General features: G+C 48.3%; 1 protein-coding gene across 2 annotated transcripts in view; it reads left to right on the forward strand.

Annotated features, from left to right (window-relative positions):
* Positions 1-16105, forward strand: part of STAT2 (signal transducer and activator of transcription 2) — an 88650-nt gene that overhangs the window by 60885 nt on the left and 11660 nt on the right. For both annotated transcript variants that reach the window (XM_044284813.1, XM_044284814.1), the window contains exons 20-22: positions 10-149; positions 372-560; positions 6140-6194. In XM_044284813.1, coding sequence (XP_044140748.1) covers positions 10-149; positions 372-560; positions 6140-6194 — 384 coding nt within the window. The remainder of the gene's footprint in view (positions 1-9; positions 150-371; positions 561-6139; positions 6195-16105) is intronic.

Consider the following 16105-nt stretch of genomic DNA (forward strand, 5'->3'; position numbering starts at 1 on the left):
TTGTGACAGCCATGTGATGGGGTTTGTGAGTCGGACTACAGAGGAAGATATTCTGAAGACCAAGCAACAGGGTACCTTTCTCCTTCGCTTTAGTGAAAGCATGCGTGATGGAGGGATTACATGTTCCTGGGTGGACCACCAGCCTGATGGTAGGCTATACCAATATACCGTAATCCTGCTGTGAGCACGGGTTAGTCTTGTTTGTGACATTAGTTATCCTTTTCATTATCTTATGGTGAACATGGCTAGACATGCAATTACAGTATACATGATGTCAAGGTGAAAATGGAGCAGTCTGACATGAGATAAGAAAATATGTTGCATTATATATAACAGCGGTTTCGTAAAGTGATTGACATGTCTCCTCACAGGAACCTATTCAATCCAGTCTGTTAAGCCCTTCACCAAAAAGGAGTTAGGCCACATCCCCCTCACAGAGATCATCCGGAACTACCAACTTCTGACCGAGGAAAACATCCCGGAGAACCCACTGAAATATCTGTATCCCAATATCCCTAAGGATGAAGCTTTTGGGAAGTATTATGAGGAGAGAACTGAAGGTGAATGGAGTACGCCTAATATGTACAATCCTCTATGAAACATGTCTACCAAACTTTTTCAACAGGAAAATGGCCCAAAATTCCAGCGCTCTTTACTAATTACACAATATTTCCTGTAGCTGTTTAACTAAGTAGTTTGTACAAGAGTAAAGCGGCATTTACACTATCTGAGAAGCAGCCGATTATCAGGAAGCGTTCCTTCTCAACAATTAGCTGCTCATTAAGTGAAGGTGAAGTTCTGGATTTACATGCAGCGATCACCTCCATAGTATGAGGATGAGCAATGGCTGCTATCGCTCGTCCCCATACAGAATCATTGTTCCTAGGCAGCAAAGCGCTGTTTAGACAGGACGATCTGCTTCCCAGGAACTATGATTGAGGTGTTTCACTCGTTCATTGGTTGATCTGTGGCACCTTTAGACGGGCAGAATATCGGGGATTGAACAGAACTGCATTTAGACTTTTGTCTCATCTCAGTTAAGGCCTCATGCACACCACCGTTCTGTTTTTTGCGGTGCCGCAAACCGGAGATCCGCAAAAAACGGAAGCCGCCCGTGAGCCTTCCGCAATTTGCGGAACGAAACAGGCGACCCATTGTAGAAATGCCTATCCTTGTCCGCAAAACAGACAAGAATAGGACACGCAATTTTTTTTTTTTTGCAGGGCCATGGAGCGGAGCAACGGATGCGGACAGCACATGGAGTGCTGTCCGCATCTTTTGCGGCCCCATTGAAGTGAATGGGTCCGCACCCGAGCCGCAAAAACGGTCGTGTGCATTAGGCCTAAAGATAAGAGAATTGTGTAGCCTTCTTTGCGGATAAGTCCATACAATGTGTGAGTCAATTTGCCAGTTCTCTAATATTCACTTAACCTGTTATGGACACAGGGCGTACCCCCTTAGGACACAGCCTTATTTCACCTTAAGGACCAGGCCATTTTTTGCTAATCTGACCAGTGTCACTTTATGTGGTGATAACTTTAAAACGCTTTTACTTATCCAGGCCATTCTGAGATTTCGTCACATATTGTACTTCATAACACTAGTAAGATGGAGTCAAAAAAAATCATTTTTATTTATAAAAAAATACCAAATTTACAAAAGTTTCAATTTCTCTACTTCTATTATACATAGTAATACCTCCAAAAATAGTTATTAGTTTACATTCCCCATATGTTTACTTCATGTTTGGATCATTTTGGGAATGCCATTTTATTTTTTGGGGACGTTAGAAGGCTTAGAAGTTTAGATGCAAATCTTGAAAATTTTCAAAAACCCACTTTTTAGGGACCAGGTCTGAAGTCACTTGGTGAGGCTTACATAATAGAAACCACCCAAACGTGACCCCATTCTAGAAACTACACCCCTCAAGGTATTCAAAACTGATTTTACAAACATCATTAACCCTTTAGGTGTTCCCCAAGAGTTGATGGCAAATGGAGATGAAATTTCAGAATTTTTTGCCAAATTTTCCATTTTAATAAATTTTTTCCACTAACAAAGCAAGGGTTAACAGCCAAACAAAACTGTATATTTATTGCCCTGACTCTGCGGTTTACCACTGTACGCCCCACGTCAGGGCGTAGAGGGAAACGAGGGCCGTGTGTTTTTTGGAAGGCAGATTTCACTGGACTGGTTTATTTACACCATGTCCCATTTGAAGCCCCCTGATGCACCCCTAGAGTAGAAACTTCAAAAAAGTGACCCCATTTTGGAAACTATGGGATAAGGTGGCAGTTTTTTTGGTACTATTTTAGGGTACATATGATTTTTGGTTGCTCTATATTACACTTTTTGTGAAGCAAAGTAACAAAAAATAGAAATTCAGAAATTTCATCTCCATTTGCCATTGACTCTTGTGGAACACTTAAAGGGTTAACAAAGTTAGTAAAATCAGTTTTGAATACCTTGAGGGGTGTAGTTTCTTAAATGGGGTCACTTTTTGGAGTTTCTACTCTAGGGGTGTATCAGGGGGGGGCTTCAAATGGGACATGGTGTCAAAAAACAAGTCCAGCAAAAACTGCCTTCCAAAATCCACATGGCATTCCTTTCCTTCTGCGCCCTGCCGTTTGACCATACAGCAGTTTACGACCATATATGGGGTGTTTCTGTAAACTAAAGAATCAGGGCAATAAATATTAAGTTTTGTTTGGCTGTTAACCCTTGCTTTGTTACGGAGAAAAATGGATTAAAATGGAAAATTTGCCAAAAAATACCTGTTTTGGCACAGTTTTTATTTTTTATTATTTACAACGTTCATCTGACAGATTAGATCATGTGCTATTTTTATAGTGCAGGTTGATACGGACGCAGGGATACCTAATATGTTTACTTTTTAAATTTTAATTTAAATTTTACACAATAATATCATTTTTGAAACAAAAAAAATCATTTTAGTGTCTCCATAGTCTGAGAGACATTTTTTTTATATTTTTTGGGCAATTGTCTTAGTTAGGGTCTCATTTTTTGATGAGATGACTGTTTTAATGTTATGATTTTTGGGGTGCGTATACCTTTTTGATCGCTTGCTACTACACTTTTTGTGCTGTAAGGTGACAAAATTATGTTTTTTTTGACACCATTTTTATTTTTTATTTTTACGTTGTTCACCTGAGGGGTTAGATCATGTGATATTTTTATAGAGCAGGTTCTTACGGACATGGCAATACCTAATATGTATACCTTTTTTATTTATTAAGGTTTTACACAATAATATAATTTTGTTGTAGTGTCTCCATAGTTTGTAGCGATCGGCAATGGGGGGGGGGGGGGGTCACAGGACCCCCCTAGGCATTGTCACAGGGTGCCTGCTGAATGATTTCAACAGGCACCCCGTTCTGATCACTGCCGGCCGTGCGGCAGTGATTGGAACTACACAGGACGTACAGGTAAACCCTGTTTCCTTAAGTACCGGGACATTTTTGGGGCGCCGGCAGGTTTTTTTTGTGTGCGTACGCTGATTGTAGCCAGCACTCTTAGCGTCCGGCCACTGTTAGCGCATCTCACACCCCATCGCTGATCAACTTTGGACAGGTTGATCAGCGATTTTCGGGGGGTTTTTTTCACATTTTTTTTTTTCACATTTTTTGCCCTTTTTTTAGTTAGTCATTTATTTATTTTTGTCTGTTAGGTTTAGGGCGAGTTCGCGAACACCCGTGCCCCCACACACACTGAATAAAGATTTACACGCACACACACACGCAGACACACACTCCCCTATGGCCCGCCGGATGTTCTCGGCTGAGGAGGCATACGCCCAGCTTGCCTCTGACTCAGAGAGTCCTAGTGAGGACGAGGATGACCCCACTTTCCTTTTGTCATCCGCGTCCTCCTCATCATCTAGCGATGATGATGAGCCCCCAAGGCGGAACAAGGGGACTGCCATGCTAGGGACCCTGTGGCCCACCCTAGTACGAGCAGCTCTGGGGCTCTTACTAGTTTTCCAGCCCACCAGTTAAATCCACCGGAGCCCCCTGCCGGTAAACTTGTCTGGTGTACCCCAAAGCGTTTAGAGCCCGTGATTCCTGATTTTGTAGGCCAACCAGGAATCCATATTTCCACAGTGGGCTTCACTGAATACGACTACTTTAGTCTTTTTTTCAGTGACCACTTTGTAAATCTAATGGTGGAGCAAACAAACCTGTGAGCCCAACAGTTTGTTGATCAACACCCGGGCTCCTTTTTGGCTAGGCCTGGTGGCTGGACCCCGGTCAGTGCAGCCGAGATGAGGACGTTTTGGGGCCTCATTCTGCACATGGGCCTAGTCAAGAAACCTAGGGTCAGGCATTACTGGAGTGGGGACGTCCTCTACCAGACCCCACTTTACAGTACGACCATGACACGTACCCAGTTTGAGGCCATCCGGAAATGCCTGCATCATGCTGCATGTCCCCCCCATGCAGCATTTCCCCCGGTCATCGATCACTTTGGGGCCAAATTTGTACAGGCCTATGTACCTGGAAGGGAGGTCGCGGTTGATGAGTCTCTCATTGCGTTCAAGGGGAGACTCATTTTCCGCCAGTATGTTCCCTTAAAGCGGGCGAGGTATGGCGTGAAGCTGTACAAACTTTGTGAGAGTACCTCAGGGTACACTTACAAGTTTAGTGTGTACGAGGGGCGAGATTCCCGTATTCAACCCCCAGAATGTCCCCCCACTCTGGGTGTTAGCGGGACACTTGTGTGGGACCTTATGCACCCACTGCTAGATAAAGGTTACCACCTGTACGTGGATAACTTTTATACTAGTATCCCCTTGTTCCAGTCCCTCGCCGCCAGATCCACGTCCCCTCAGTCGTCTTTATTCTATAGTGAATAACCCTAATTTTGAAAATCTTTCAGGGTACTGTAGTTGCCCCATTCCAGTTATTACTTTAGACATTTCCATTTGCCAATAACTCTTGTGCAACACCTAAAGGGTTAACGACGTTTGTAAAATCAGTTTAGAATACCTTGAGGGGTGTAGTTTCTAGAATGGGATCATTTTTGGATGGTTTTTATTATGTAAGCCTCACAAAGTGACTTTAGACCTGAACTGGTCCCTAAAAATTGGGTTTTTGAAAATTTCGGAAAAATTTCAAGATTTGCTTCTAAACTTCTAAGCCTTGTAAAGTCCCCAAAAACTAAAATGTCATTCCCAAAATGATCCAAACATGAAGTAGACATATGGGGAATATAAAGTAATAACTATTTTTGAAGGTATTACTATGTATTATAGAAGTAGAGAAATTGAACTTGGAAATTTGCATTTTTTTCCAAAATTTGGGTAAATTTGTTATTTTTTGGTAAATAAAAATGATTTTTATTTTTTTTACTTCATTTTACCATTGTCATGAAGTACAATGTGTGATAAAAAAAACAATCTCAGAATGGCCTGGATAAGTAAAAGCTTTTTAAAGTTATCACCACTTAACGCGACACTGGTCAGATTAGCAAAAAATGGCCTGGTATAAGGCTGTGTCCTTAAGGAGTTAAAGGGAACAACAGTTTTATACAGTCCTATCTGAGGTCAGCATAATTCTCATGACTCAGAGATAGACCCAGCCTTGTTCTCTCACTAATGAACAGTACCTGGTTCAGGCTGAGCCATGTAGTACCCAAACTTCGGAGTCTTTATATTCATGAGTCGTCATCCCCCTTCCTGCTCCAATTGGCAGCCTTTTATCTATACACATTTCATCATAGCATGGTTGTCAATCATCAGCAGAAGGGGCAGCCAGGAGCTCTTGAATATGGGGAACATCCGAGCTCCCGCACAGTACTGAGCGAACTAACACTTTGTGCTGGAGCTGCCCAATAGTGAGGTAAGTAAGTAACCCCAAGTTTTAATCAGGGTCTCTGTCACCATCTTGTGCTGTCTTTAGGGCAGCATAAAATTGGTGACAGAATGACTTTGCAGCGAGTGTAAAAGTTGGTAAATTAATTTGCTCGCTCCAAAGATTGAGCAAAGACTGGAGCAAATGAGAGCGCAGGCAGACTGTTAAGTGGGCTTCATGGGAGACCCTTTTATTAGCTTTGTTCTCACACAAGAAGTGCCTGTCAAACCATATAGTTATATCACTCTTACTGGTGTATTTTCTTACAGTAAACTTGGAATACCAAAGGTACATGACGCGCAGGCTGATCATGGTTTCTGAAAGGTGAGAAGTGAGATGTGCATCTTTGGTTGGTCAATAGATTTTATGTATGAATTGCTCTCATGCCTTCTACTGAGGTATACGCTCGTAAAACTGTTTTCACCTTAAGGTCTTATTCTGATTGTTAGACACTTATAGTATATCTACAGGATACTCCTATAGAAGGGAATGAAGAAAGCTGCATATGTGTAAGAACCTGTCCATTCACAGTGACACAGAGCACCAGGTAGTAAAGGAAAGGTTGCGGTCCCAGTTCTGGAGGTTCTCAGAGGTGGGATCTGCATCTACCATATATTTATTGGCTATCCTGTGGATATGTCATATATGTCTAAGATGAAAATGCCCCTTTAAGTACAAATGTGAATCAATTTTTTAAAGGGCACATTTGTTTTTTCTATGTTCTTATACTTTATAGCTTCTTGTTGACACTCCAAGCAGCCACGTTACCCACTACTACAGGTGGAGTAATTGTGTGTTCACCATGACATGCACCAGATATCTCCCTTTCTCACTCATATCATTGGGGGACACAGGACCGTGGGTATAGCTGTTGCTGCCGCTGGGAGGTGACACTAGGCTAAAAAATGTTAGCTCCTGCCGCCGGCTATATCCCCTCCAGCCTGGAGAGAGCATATCGGTTTTTAGCTTTGTGTCGTAGGAGGCAGACCTCCCTCCGCTGCAGGGTCAATTCTGCAGTTTTTTTTATTTTGTTTCCTTTTCAGGCTGGGGGAACAGGGCCGCCTGGCCTCCCTGTTCTTCCGGGGACCATGGCCTGGGTCCGCTTCCCTCCCAGTCCAGCTCCCCCAAGAAGAAAAATAGGACCAGGGCAGCCTCGCCTCCCTGCTTCCTGCCAGCCAAGGGGTCATCTGGATCCTGCCCTTCCTCCTTGCCAGCTTCCTGCCACTTCGGTGCCAGCAGCTGAAGAGGTGACCCTGCTGGACCCATCGAGGGAGGGTGAATAAAAAAGGAGGAAGATGGTGTGAGTAGGCCGGATTGGTATTCCTCCCCTATTCCCCACTGCCCGCTCCCCTCCTTCCCCTTTTTCCTCCCTGGGGCCCAAATGTTCTCCTCCCTTGGGGATTTGGCCCTGGATCAGGGGGTCTTGGGGTGGCATCTCCTTCTGGCGGCCACCCCGGAAGTGTCGTTCTGGTGCCCGCCCCTCTAATTTAGGCCCCAGTCCCTATTTGGTTGGAGACCTTCCCAGTCCCCGCGCGCCTCGGCCCCTTTTTTCTACTCCTCTGGCTGGTCTACGGTGTGCGCCCTCTCTCCCGGGCAGTTCTCGCTCCTTCAGTTCCGCCCTTAATTTTCGGCCGGAAGTGCTTTACGGCCAGCCGCAGCAACTAATTTAGCCCCCCGGCTTCTTTTGCGGCCTAGCCCGGTTTGCGGCCGTCTTGGCCCCCGTGTGCCTCAGGCTTGTTTCCTCCTCCTCTCGTGATGTCTCTAGTTTGCGCCCTTTCTACCGGGCAGCCTCCGCTCCTCCTGCTCCACTTTTGGTTTTCGTCAACCGGAAGTGCCGGCCACCGCAACTAATTTAGCTCCCGGTCTCGGGGCCTACTAGGCCTAATTTTCTCTGGACCCTCCTCCTGCCCCCTACCCTTGCAGGGCGGGGCCCTCGGCCACTCCTAAGAGGGCAGGGTTGCCTCTTTTTCCTACGCTGGCCCTGGGAGAAGTCTGCATTCCTCTCCCTCTTCACACCTCGGTCAGCAGGAAGATTCATTGGGGGATATCAGGAGCTGGTTCCACCTGCAGCTTTTCTGATAGGACAACCCTATATCCCTCCAGCCCTGGGACCAGCTCTTAGAGCCATGTCCAAACCCACGTCTGACGCCCGCCCGCCACCAGCCCCCACCCACTACCCTTGCGCTAAATGCGAGTTCAAGTTTCCTCGCGGCTAGTCGGACTCCCTGTGTACCGCATGCTGTGCGCCCAGACCGGCCCTAGTCATCCCTCCTGAGCAGCCGCACTGCCTCCCTAACCGTGTGGAACCGGATTGGGCCCACGCCCTGTCCTGGGCAGTAGAGATCCTATCAAAAGTTTCCCAATCCACCCTTTCTCTCATGGGTCGATTGGTTGACCAGTCCTCGCCTGCGCATCCCACACCTTCCTCGGAAGACCAACCTAGGGGCAGACTTCACAAGCGGCCCAGAACAGGACAATTTTCCTCTATTGACGCCTCAGTGTCTCCACCTCCCCTGAGGCCACGCACAGACATGTCCTCCCTCCCAGGCTAGACACTGTACTAAGGGGAGGTACTTGATTCAGACTCGGATCTGGATCAGGAACAATCTTCTAAGATTTCTTCCATGGTAGATAGCCTGGTCGTGGCTGTCCGCTACGCCTTTCAAGTTCAGGACGACTCCTTCATCTAGCCACCAGGGAGTTTAGTTTCTCCGCTCGAGACAAGCCCCTAAGGCCTTTCCCTTGCATGACGATTTTTCGGGCGTCATTGCCAAGGCATGGGACCATCCAGATCGTCGTTTTGGCGCTTCTAAGCACCTCAATCTGTTATACCCCTTTCCACCAGACCTGGTCGCAAAATTGTCGTCCCCGCCCAAAGTGGACCCGCCCGTAAAGCGTTTCGCTAAGGACCCTGTGGATCGCCGCCTGGAGTCTTTTACTAAGTCCGCCTTTGCGGCAGCTGGTTCCGCTAATCATCCCATTTTTGCCTCAGCGTGGGTGGCTAAGGCGGTCTCTGAATGGGCCCTTCGCCTGCACCAGGACATTATGGCTGACCTTCCCCGGCGGACCTCCAGTCTTTGGCCCTGCAGGGAAGTACTCTTGTTGCCCGCTCATCCACTCTCACCTTCGCCTTACGGTGCGAGTTGTGGCTTAAAGTCTGGGCTGCAGACTCCTCGTCAAAGCGTTCTCTTACGGAGCTTCCCTTTCCGGGTTCTCGTCTGTTCGTTACTCTTTTGGACGAGATCATCTGAGGCCACGGATGATAAAAGTACCCACCTCCTAAAGGGCAAGGCCAGGGGTCTGGTTCGCTCCAGGCCCTCGAACTCCCGTTTGCGCTTCTTTCGGCGCTTCTCCGGCACACGCCCGTCTTAATCAAGAGCAGAAGAGAAAACCGTCCTTCAAACCTCAACCAGCCTTGCGCTCGCAGGCACGACCTGCCCGCGCCCAGGCCAATAGACAATCTTCAGCATGGCTCCTCCTTTTTCAGGAAGTTTGGCGGTCCCACATTTCCAACGAATGGGTACTTGAGATAACCTTGGGTTACAAGCTCGAGTTAGCCTCCACCTGCCGGACCGATTCTTCCTTTCCCAGCCGCCCAGAGACAGAGTTTGAGCCGTTGCCTTTTTTTTCAGGCATTACAGTCCCTTCTCGTCCGGGAAGTGATCTCCCTGGTTCTGCTTGCGGAGCAGTTCACAGGTTTTTATTCAAATCTGTTTGTTATCCCCAAGAAAGGACGATCCGTTTACACGGTGCTAGACCTCAAGTTACTGAACCGGTGTGTCAGGGTCCAGCACTTCAGGATTGAGTCTCTTTGCTCCGTGGTTGCCTCTCTGGAACGGGGCAAGTTCCTTTCCTCGGTGGACATTCAGGACGCGTACCTTCACATTCCCATTGCTCCTGCGCACCAGCGTTTTCTTCGCTTTGTGGTGGAGTCTCTCCACTATCAGTTTGTGGCTCTACCCTTTGGCCTAGCAACAGCACTGCGAGTGTTTAAGAAGGTGCTTGCTCCTCTCCTCGCCCTTCTTCGTTCCAGGGGCATCACCCTGATCCCTTATCTGGATGACATCCTGCGACCTTCGGTCAGAACGAATGTACTCATCACCCTGGCACGTTTCGGCTGGCTGGTAAACTTCCAGAAGTCAGCACTGCATCCCAGCAGACGGATTACTTTCCTCGGCATGATCCTCGGCACGGCCTCTGCCTCCCCTTGGACAAACTGTTATCCCTTCAGCTGTCGGTTTGTCTTCTTCTCCGGCACAGACATCCGTCGATCCGGTTTTGCATGCGGGTGTTGGGAACGATGGTCTCTTACTTCGAGGCACTTCCGTTTGCGCAATTTCACACTCGTCCTCTCCAGCAGGCGATCTTGTCGTCCTGGGACAAGACACCAAGTTTCTTGGACCATACCATCGCCCTTCCTCCACGGGTGCGGTTGGACCTCAGGTGGTTGCACTCCACTCCAACCTTGGTCTCCGGCAAATCCCCGATCCATTGTCGGTCATCGCCCCTGATGCCAGCCTCCTCGGATGGGGCGGAATCTTCCCACCTCGGACAGTCCAAGGGAAATGGTCTCTGTTGGAATCCAGACTGCCCTATCAACATCCTGGAACTTCGGGCCATTTATTTGTCCGTGCTTCATTGGACTCCTCTCCTGAGGGGACTGCCAGTCCGTATCCAGTCGGACAATGCCAATGCAGTGGCGTACATCAGCCACCATAGGGGATTCCGCAGTCGGGCGGTGATGGCGGAGTCGGAGAAAATTCTAAAGTGGGCGGAGGAACATCTACCAGTGCTATCGGCAGTCTACATTCCAGGAGTGGAGAACTGGACGGTGGACTTCCTCAGCCGGAAGACCGTGGACCCGGGCGAGTGGTCTCTGCACTCAGAGGTGTTTGACTCCATCTGTCTCCTTTGGAGCCGTCCGGACGTGGATCTGATGGCATCCAGAATCAACCACAAGCTTCCCACCTTCATCTCGTGGACAAGAGATTCCCGGGCATGCGCAGTAGATGCACTGGTCTTCCCCCCCCCCCCTCTCCCTCTCCTACCCCGGGTCCTTCACAGGATCAAGAGGGAGGGCATTCAGACGATTCTCATCGCCCTGGATTGGCTGCGCCGAGCCTGGTACACCAATCTCATACTTCTCCTAGTAGATTCTCCGTGGCCGCTTCCGCTCAGGGACGACCTTCTCTCTCAGGGACCAGTCTTCTACCAGCATTTAGAATCGCTACGTTTGATAGGGTGGCTATTGAAACTCAGATTGAGTCATTCGCACAATGATTAAGGCCAGGAAGCCGACGTCGTCCAAGATATATCATAGGACTTGGAAGTCTTTCCAGCGCTTCTTTGCGGACCGTCGCCTCCCTCCACTCTGTTTCTCCCATCCCACAATCCTCTCCTTTTTGCAGATGGAGCTGGATTTGGGTCTTGGTCTTAGTTCCCTAAAGGGGCAGATGTCAGCGCTTGCAATCTTTTTACAGCAACCTCTGGCGCAAAAGGCCCTGGTTAAGACCTTCCTCCAAGGGGTAGCTTACACTGTCCCTCCTTATCGCCCCCCTTTACCCTCTTGGGATTTGAACCTTGTGCTTGGTTCTCTCCAATCACCTCCCTTCAAGCCTTTTGACACTGTTTATCTCCGCCTTCTTTCCTAGAAAGTGGCCTTTCTGGTGGCGGTCACCTCCATCAGGCGCATGTGAGAATTGGCGGTGCTTTCCTGTAGGGAGCCCTTTTTTATTCTGCACCAAGATAAGGCGGTGCTTCGCCCTGTGCCTTTCTTTCTTCCGAAGGTAGTCTCCGTCTTGTCAACAAGGACATCGTTCTCCCCTCATTTTGTCCCTCGCATTCACATCCTAGGGAACGAGCCCTCCACCAGCTGGACATGGTTCGTGCCCTGCAGATTTATCCGCTTCAGAGTCGTTCCGGCGTACCGACTCACTGTTTATTATTCCTGAGGGTCTTCGCAAGGGTTTGGCAGCCTCAAAAGGAACGATTGCCAGGTGGATCCGCATGGCCATTGCCGAGGCGTACCGCTCCCGGGGCAAGGATCCGCCCCTTTGTATCACGGCTTATTTGACCAGGGCAGTGGGTGGTTCTTGGGCCCGTTTCCACCAGGCTTCCGCTTTACAGTTGTGTAAAGCAGCAACCTGGTCTTCCTTGCACATGTTCACCAAGTTCTACCAGGTGCATGCTTTTGCATCGACAGATGCCGCTCTGGGCCGCAAGGTCTTGCGGGCTGCGGTGTCTTAGACTCCTGTAGTTGTGACTTTCATGAGATTGTGGTTTCTCCTTCCCCATGGACTGCTTTGGGACATCCCACGGTCCTGTGTCCCCCAATGATACGAGCGAGAAAACAAGATTTTTGTGGACTCACTTGTAAAATCTCTTTCTCGCTGAGTTCTTTTGGGGGGACAGCTCCCACCCGTTGTTTTTGTTTCTAATTTTGCCGCAGGTGACGGCAGTTGATTAACTGGTAGGGTCCTCAGTTTTGGGTTTGGATCCACTGGTTATTGTTATGTTATTTAATTTCTGATTTATTTTCCTCCTACTGCTTGTACAGAAACTGATATGTTCTCTCCAGGCTGGAGGGGATATAGCCGCGGGAGGAGCTAACACTTTTTAGCCTAGTGTCACCTCCTAGCGACAGCAGCAGCTATGCCCACAATCCTGTTTCCCCCAATGAACTCGGCGAGAAAGAGATTTTGGAGGGGAGTCCACAAAACTCTAATTTTCCTCATTCAGTGCGGGGTAATTGTGCTGAAGTTTCACCAGTCAACCTCTTTACTCACTACCACAGGTGGAGTAAGTGCGCGTTCAATATGGTCTTATATACAAGCCTTCCCAGTACTGCCCTACATCAGGTGTCAACCTTCCCTCATTCAGTGTGGAGTCATTGCACTGAAGTTGCACCAGACAACCGGTTTACCCTCTACCAGAGATGGAGTGAGTGCATTAGTCAGCTAGTACCCCCTTCATCAGATGGGGATCCTGAGTTATTGCTTCCTGCTGGACTGAACAAGTTTACGCATTTCTTTCTACTACAGATCTGTAACAAGCATATGTGGTGCAGCAGTTCCCCAGACTTCAGCATTTTCTCATTTCAAAAGTAGAACATATGCCTTATCGCCAGAGCCGCAATCTGTCAGACATACTCAATTCTGGTTTTCTCTCTTAACATCTGCAGAGTCATTGCATTATCACTACATTTGTTTGCAGACAAACCTACATGCACTAGGCGGTCTCCTTACTCCCTACCACAGTTGGAGTCTTTGCACTATACAAGTATGCTTTATCTGTCAAGTCAGCGTAATCCTGTAGTTTTCAGGCGGGGACTTTTCTCCTTTCACTTGGGGAAGTGATTACACTTCACCAGAGGAGTAATGGTACTATTGCTTGTTGTTGCCAGTGATGAGTCACTGGACAACTGTGTTTCCAGAGTTGCCCAGTTCTACTCTTCATGAGTGCCACACCACTCATGGCTTTCCACTTGCCCCATGTGGCCACAGCAGTCCATTATGCTGGTGGAGTCTGCTGCTCACCCTGGTCATCATTTTCTCTTACCTTGTAATGTTTCAGTACCTTGTCGTTTTGCGGTACACAGACTCTGTTTTCTACTGCCGTCTTTGCGACTACCCAGCCACCTTTTTTAGCCTATTACATACGGTGGTTTCCTGCTCCAGACTACTCGCTATACCTCCCATGTCTGTTGCGGTCAGGGTTGCCAACCGTCCAGAAATTTCTGGACAGTCTATAAAAATAGGCGACTTTTTTCCCGTATCCGTGAAAAAATAGACGTGTCCATGATTTTTTTTGTTGGTTCTTGACTAGATTAATTTGGTGGTAATTTTCATCATTTTATAGCTCCCAGTAAATGCTGGTATGAGATCTTATCAGTGTATTGAGCTATAGACACGTATTACTTAGAATCGTTATCATTCATTATGGTTTTCCAATTTGTCCGTGAAAAATGTTGGCTGTCCGTGATTTTGGGTAAAATTGTCCAGAAAAAACTAAAATTCTAGTTGGCAACCCTGGTTGCTGTAAGTGGTGAGTGTTTTCCTGGACTAATTCGTGAAGCCAAGCAAGCTTGAGTCGAGTTCTGTCCTAGATACAGGTCGACTGCCGGAACTTTGATACAGCTGTTAGGCTTTGTCTTATGCAGTACTCGTGCGGTTGTTGTTTTTTCCCTTACTAGGTAGTATCCTAGATCTTTTCTTCCTAGTTCTGGGACAACACTCAATCACGCGCCTGCTTCCATTTTCTCTCTTTGGCATCGGTCTGAGCTCAATCTGTGTAGGGGAAGTCACCCCATACTACAAGGCTTCCAGGCCTATTACTAGTATTTCTCGCTCGTATCATTGGGGGACACAGGAGACCATAGGTATAGCTGCTGCTGCCACTAGGAGGCGACGCTAGGCAAAAAAAAGTGTTAGATCCTCCTCTCAGCTATATCCCTCCTGCATACATTAAGCTAATCAGTTTTAGCTTAGTGTCTGTAGTAGGCAGACCTCCCTGCTTTGCAGGGCATCTTCTTTTGTTATTTTTCCTTTTTTCCCCTTTAGGTACAGGAAACAGAGATGCACTGCCTCTCTGTTTACCCAGGGAGGAAGGCCGGTGTCTGTTCCCCTCATCGCCCGACCTCCCCCAAGAAGGCAAAAGTGGACCAGGGCGGCTCAGCTCCCCTGCATCCCGCCAGCCATGGGGTCACCTGCATTTCTGCAGTCCCCCCTCCACTCTAGCCTCACTACCACCTCGGTGCTAGTGGCTGAAGAGGTGACCCTGTTGGTACCCCGAGAGGGGGGGGGGGGTGAACAGAAGAGGATGAGGGGTGCATGATAATATAAAGCATAGGAGTAGTGTGCATGACTTTTTATTGTGAACACAGGGTGAGTATAACCCCCTCCATCCACATCCTCCCCGAATCTCTCACCCCCACCTCCCCTCTCCATCCCTCCATTCCTCGGCCAAGTGCTGTTTTCCCACTGTATTCCCTCCCGGCCCGGGTTCTTTCCTTGTGCCCCCCCTCTCAACCCTCTTCCTCTGGGGCCTACCAGTACCATTTCCCAGCGTTCACATCCCCTCCTGGGGGGACCGCTGCATCCAGCTACCGGGCGTCGAGTACCCCCGTCCCAGGTCTCCTCGGTCTGGGGTTGGGAATCCCTTCTGTTCAGGCTACGCGAGTCCCCGGCTTTTAAACTTTCATCCTCGAGTTTGGTGGGCGGGGACTGTCCCCCAGGCGCGAAATCTTCGCGCCCAGACATCCCCCTTCTCCAGGAGCCTGCTGAGTTCCGCCCCCGGCCCGGCCTTACTTTCCGGCCACCTTACTGAGGCTGGCTTTCCCATTACGTGGCTGTGTAGTTTAAAATTAACCCCTTTTTGCCTCCAGTTGGGGCTAGGGGGTCTGTTTTTGAATACACGACTAAATGTTTATATTAACCCCTTCCCGACCAGCGCCATAATAGTGCGGCGCAGCGGGACGTAACTTGCCTCCCAGCGCTGTAATATTACGGCCCGCTGATCGGGCAGGTGCAAGAGCTGCGCCCGGTCAGCTGCAGAGGACCGGCTGTTCCCGTTAGCTGGACCCCTGCTGTATTCGCCGTCATCGGTGAAAACACAGATGCCGGCGCATTAACCCCTTCTATGCTGCGGTCAGCGCTGACGTAGAAGGGGTTTTCTGCAGGTTAGGGAGCCCATCGGGTCACCGCTCTGCTGTGGCGCGGACCCGATGGATGAGAAGGCAGCCCAATGCCTTGCACGGTATCGAAACCTGCCTTCTACGAGTGGTCAGGAGATCCAGCCCCAGGCTCGGTCTCCTAGGCAACCTGTTAGTGTATTACTCTGTGTAATACACTAACAGGCAATGCATTGCAATACAGATGTATTGTAATGCATTGCAGAGGGGATCAGACCCCCAAAAGTTAGTCAGAAATAAAGTAAAAACATTTTTTTTTTAAAGTGTTCTTTATAAAAAAAAATTGTCAAAAAAGAAAAAAACGCCACTTTTCCCCGATTTTGTAATAAAAAATTGGAAAAAAATGAAAAAACACACATATTGGGTATCGCCGCATCCGTAACGACCGGCTCTATAAATTATATTACATCATCCACCCCGTCCGACAAACACCATAAAAAAATAAAAGCTGTGTCAAAAACATCAACTTACATCACAAAAAGTGCAACACCAAGTGATCAAAAAGGCATATGTCCCACAAAATGATACCAATAAAACCGTCACCTCA

This window comes from Bufo gargarizans, chromosome 3, assembly GCF_014858855.1.
Source record: "Bufo gargarizans isolate SCDJY-AF-19 chromosome 3, ASM1485885v1, whole genome shotgun sequence".
NCBI classification, from domain to species: domain Eukaryota; kingdom Metazoa; phylum Chordata; class Amphibia; order Anura; family Bufonidae; genus Bufo; species Bufo gargarizans.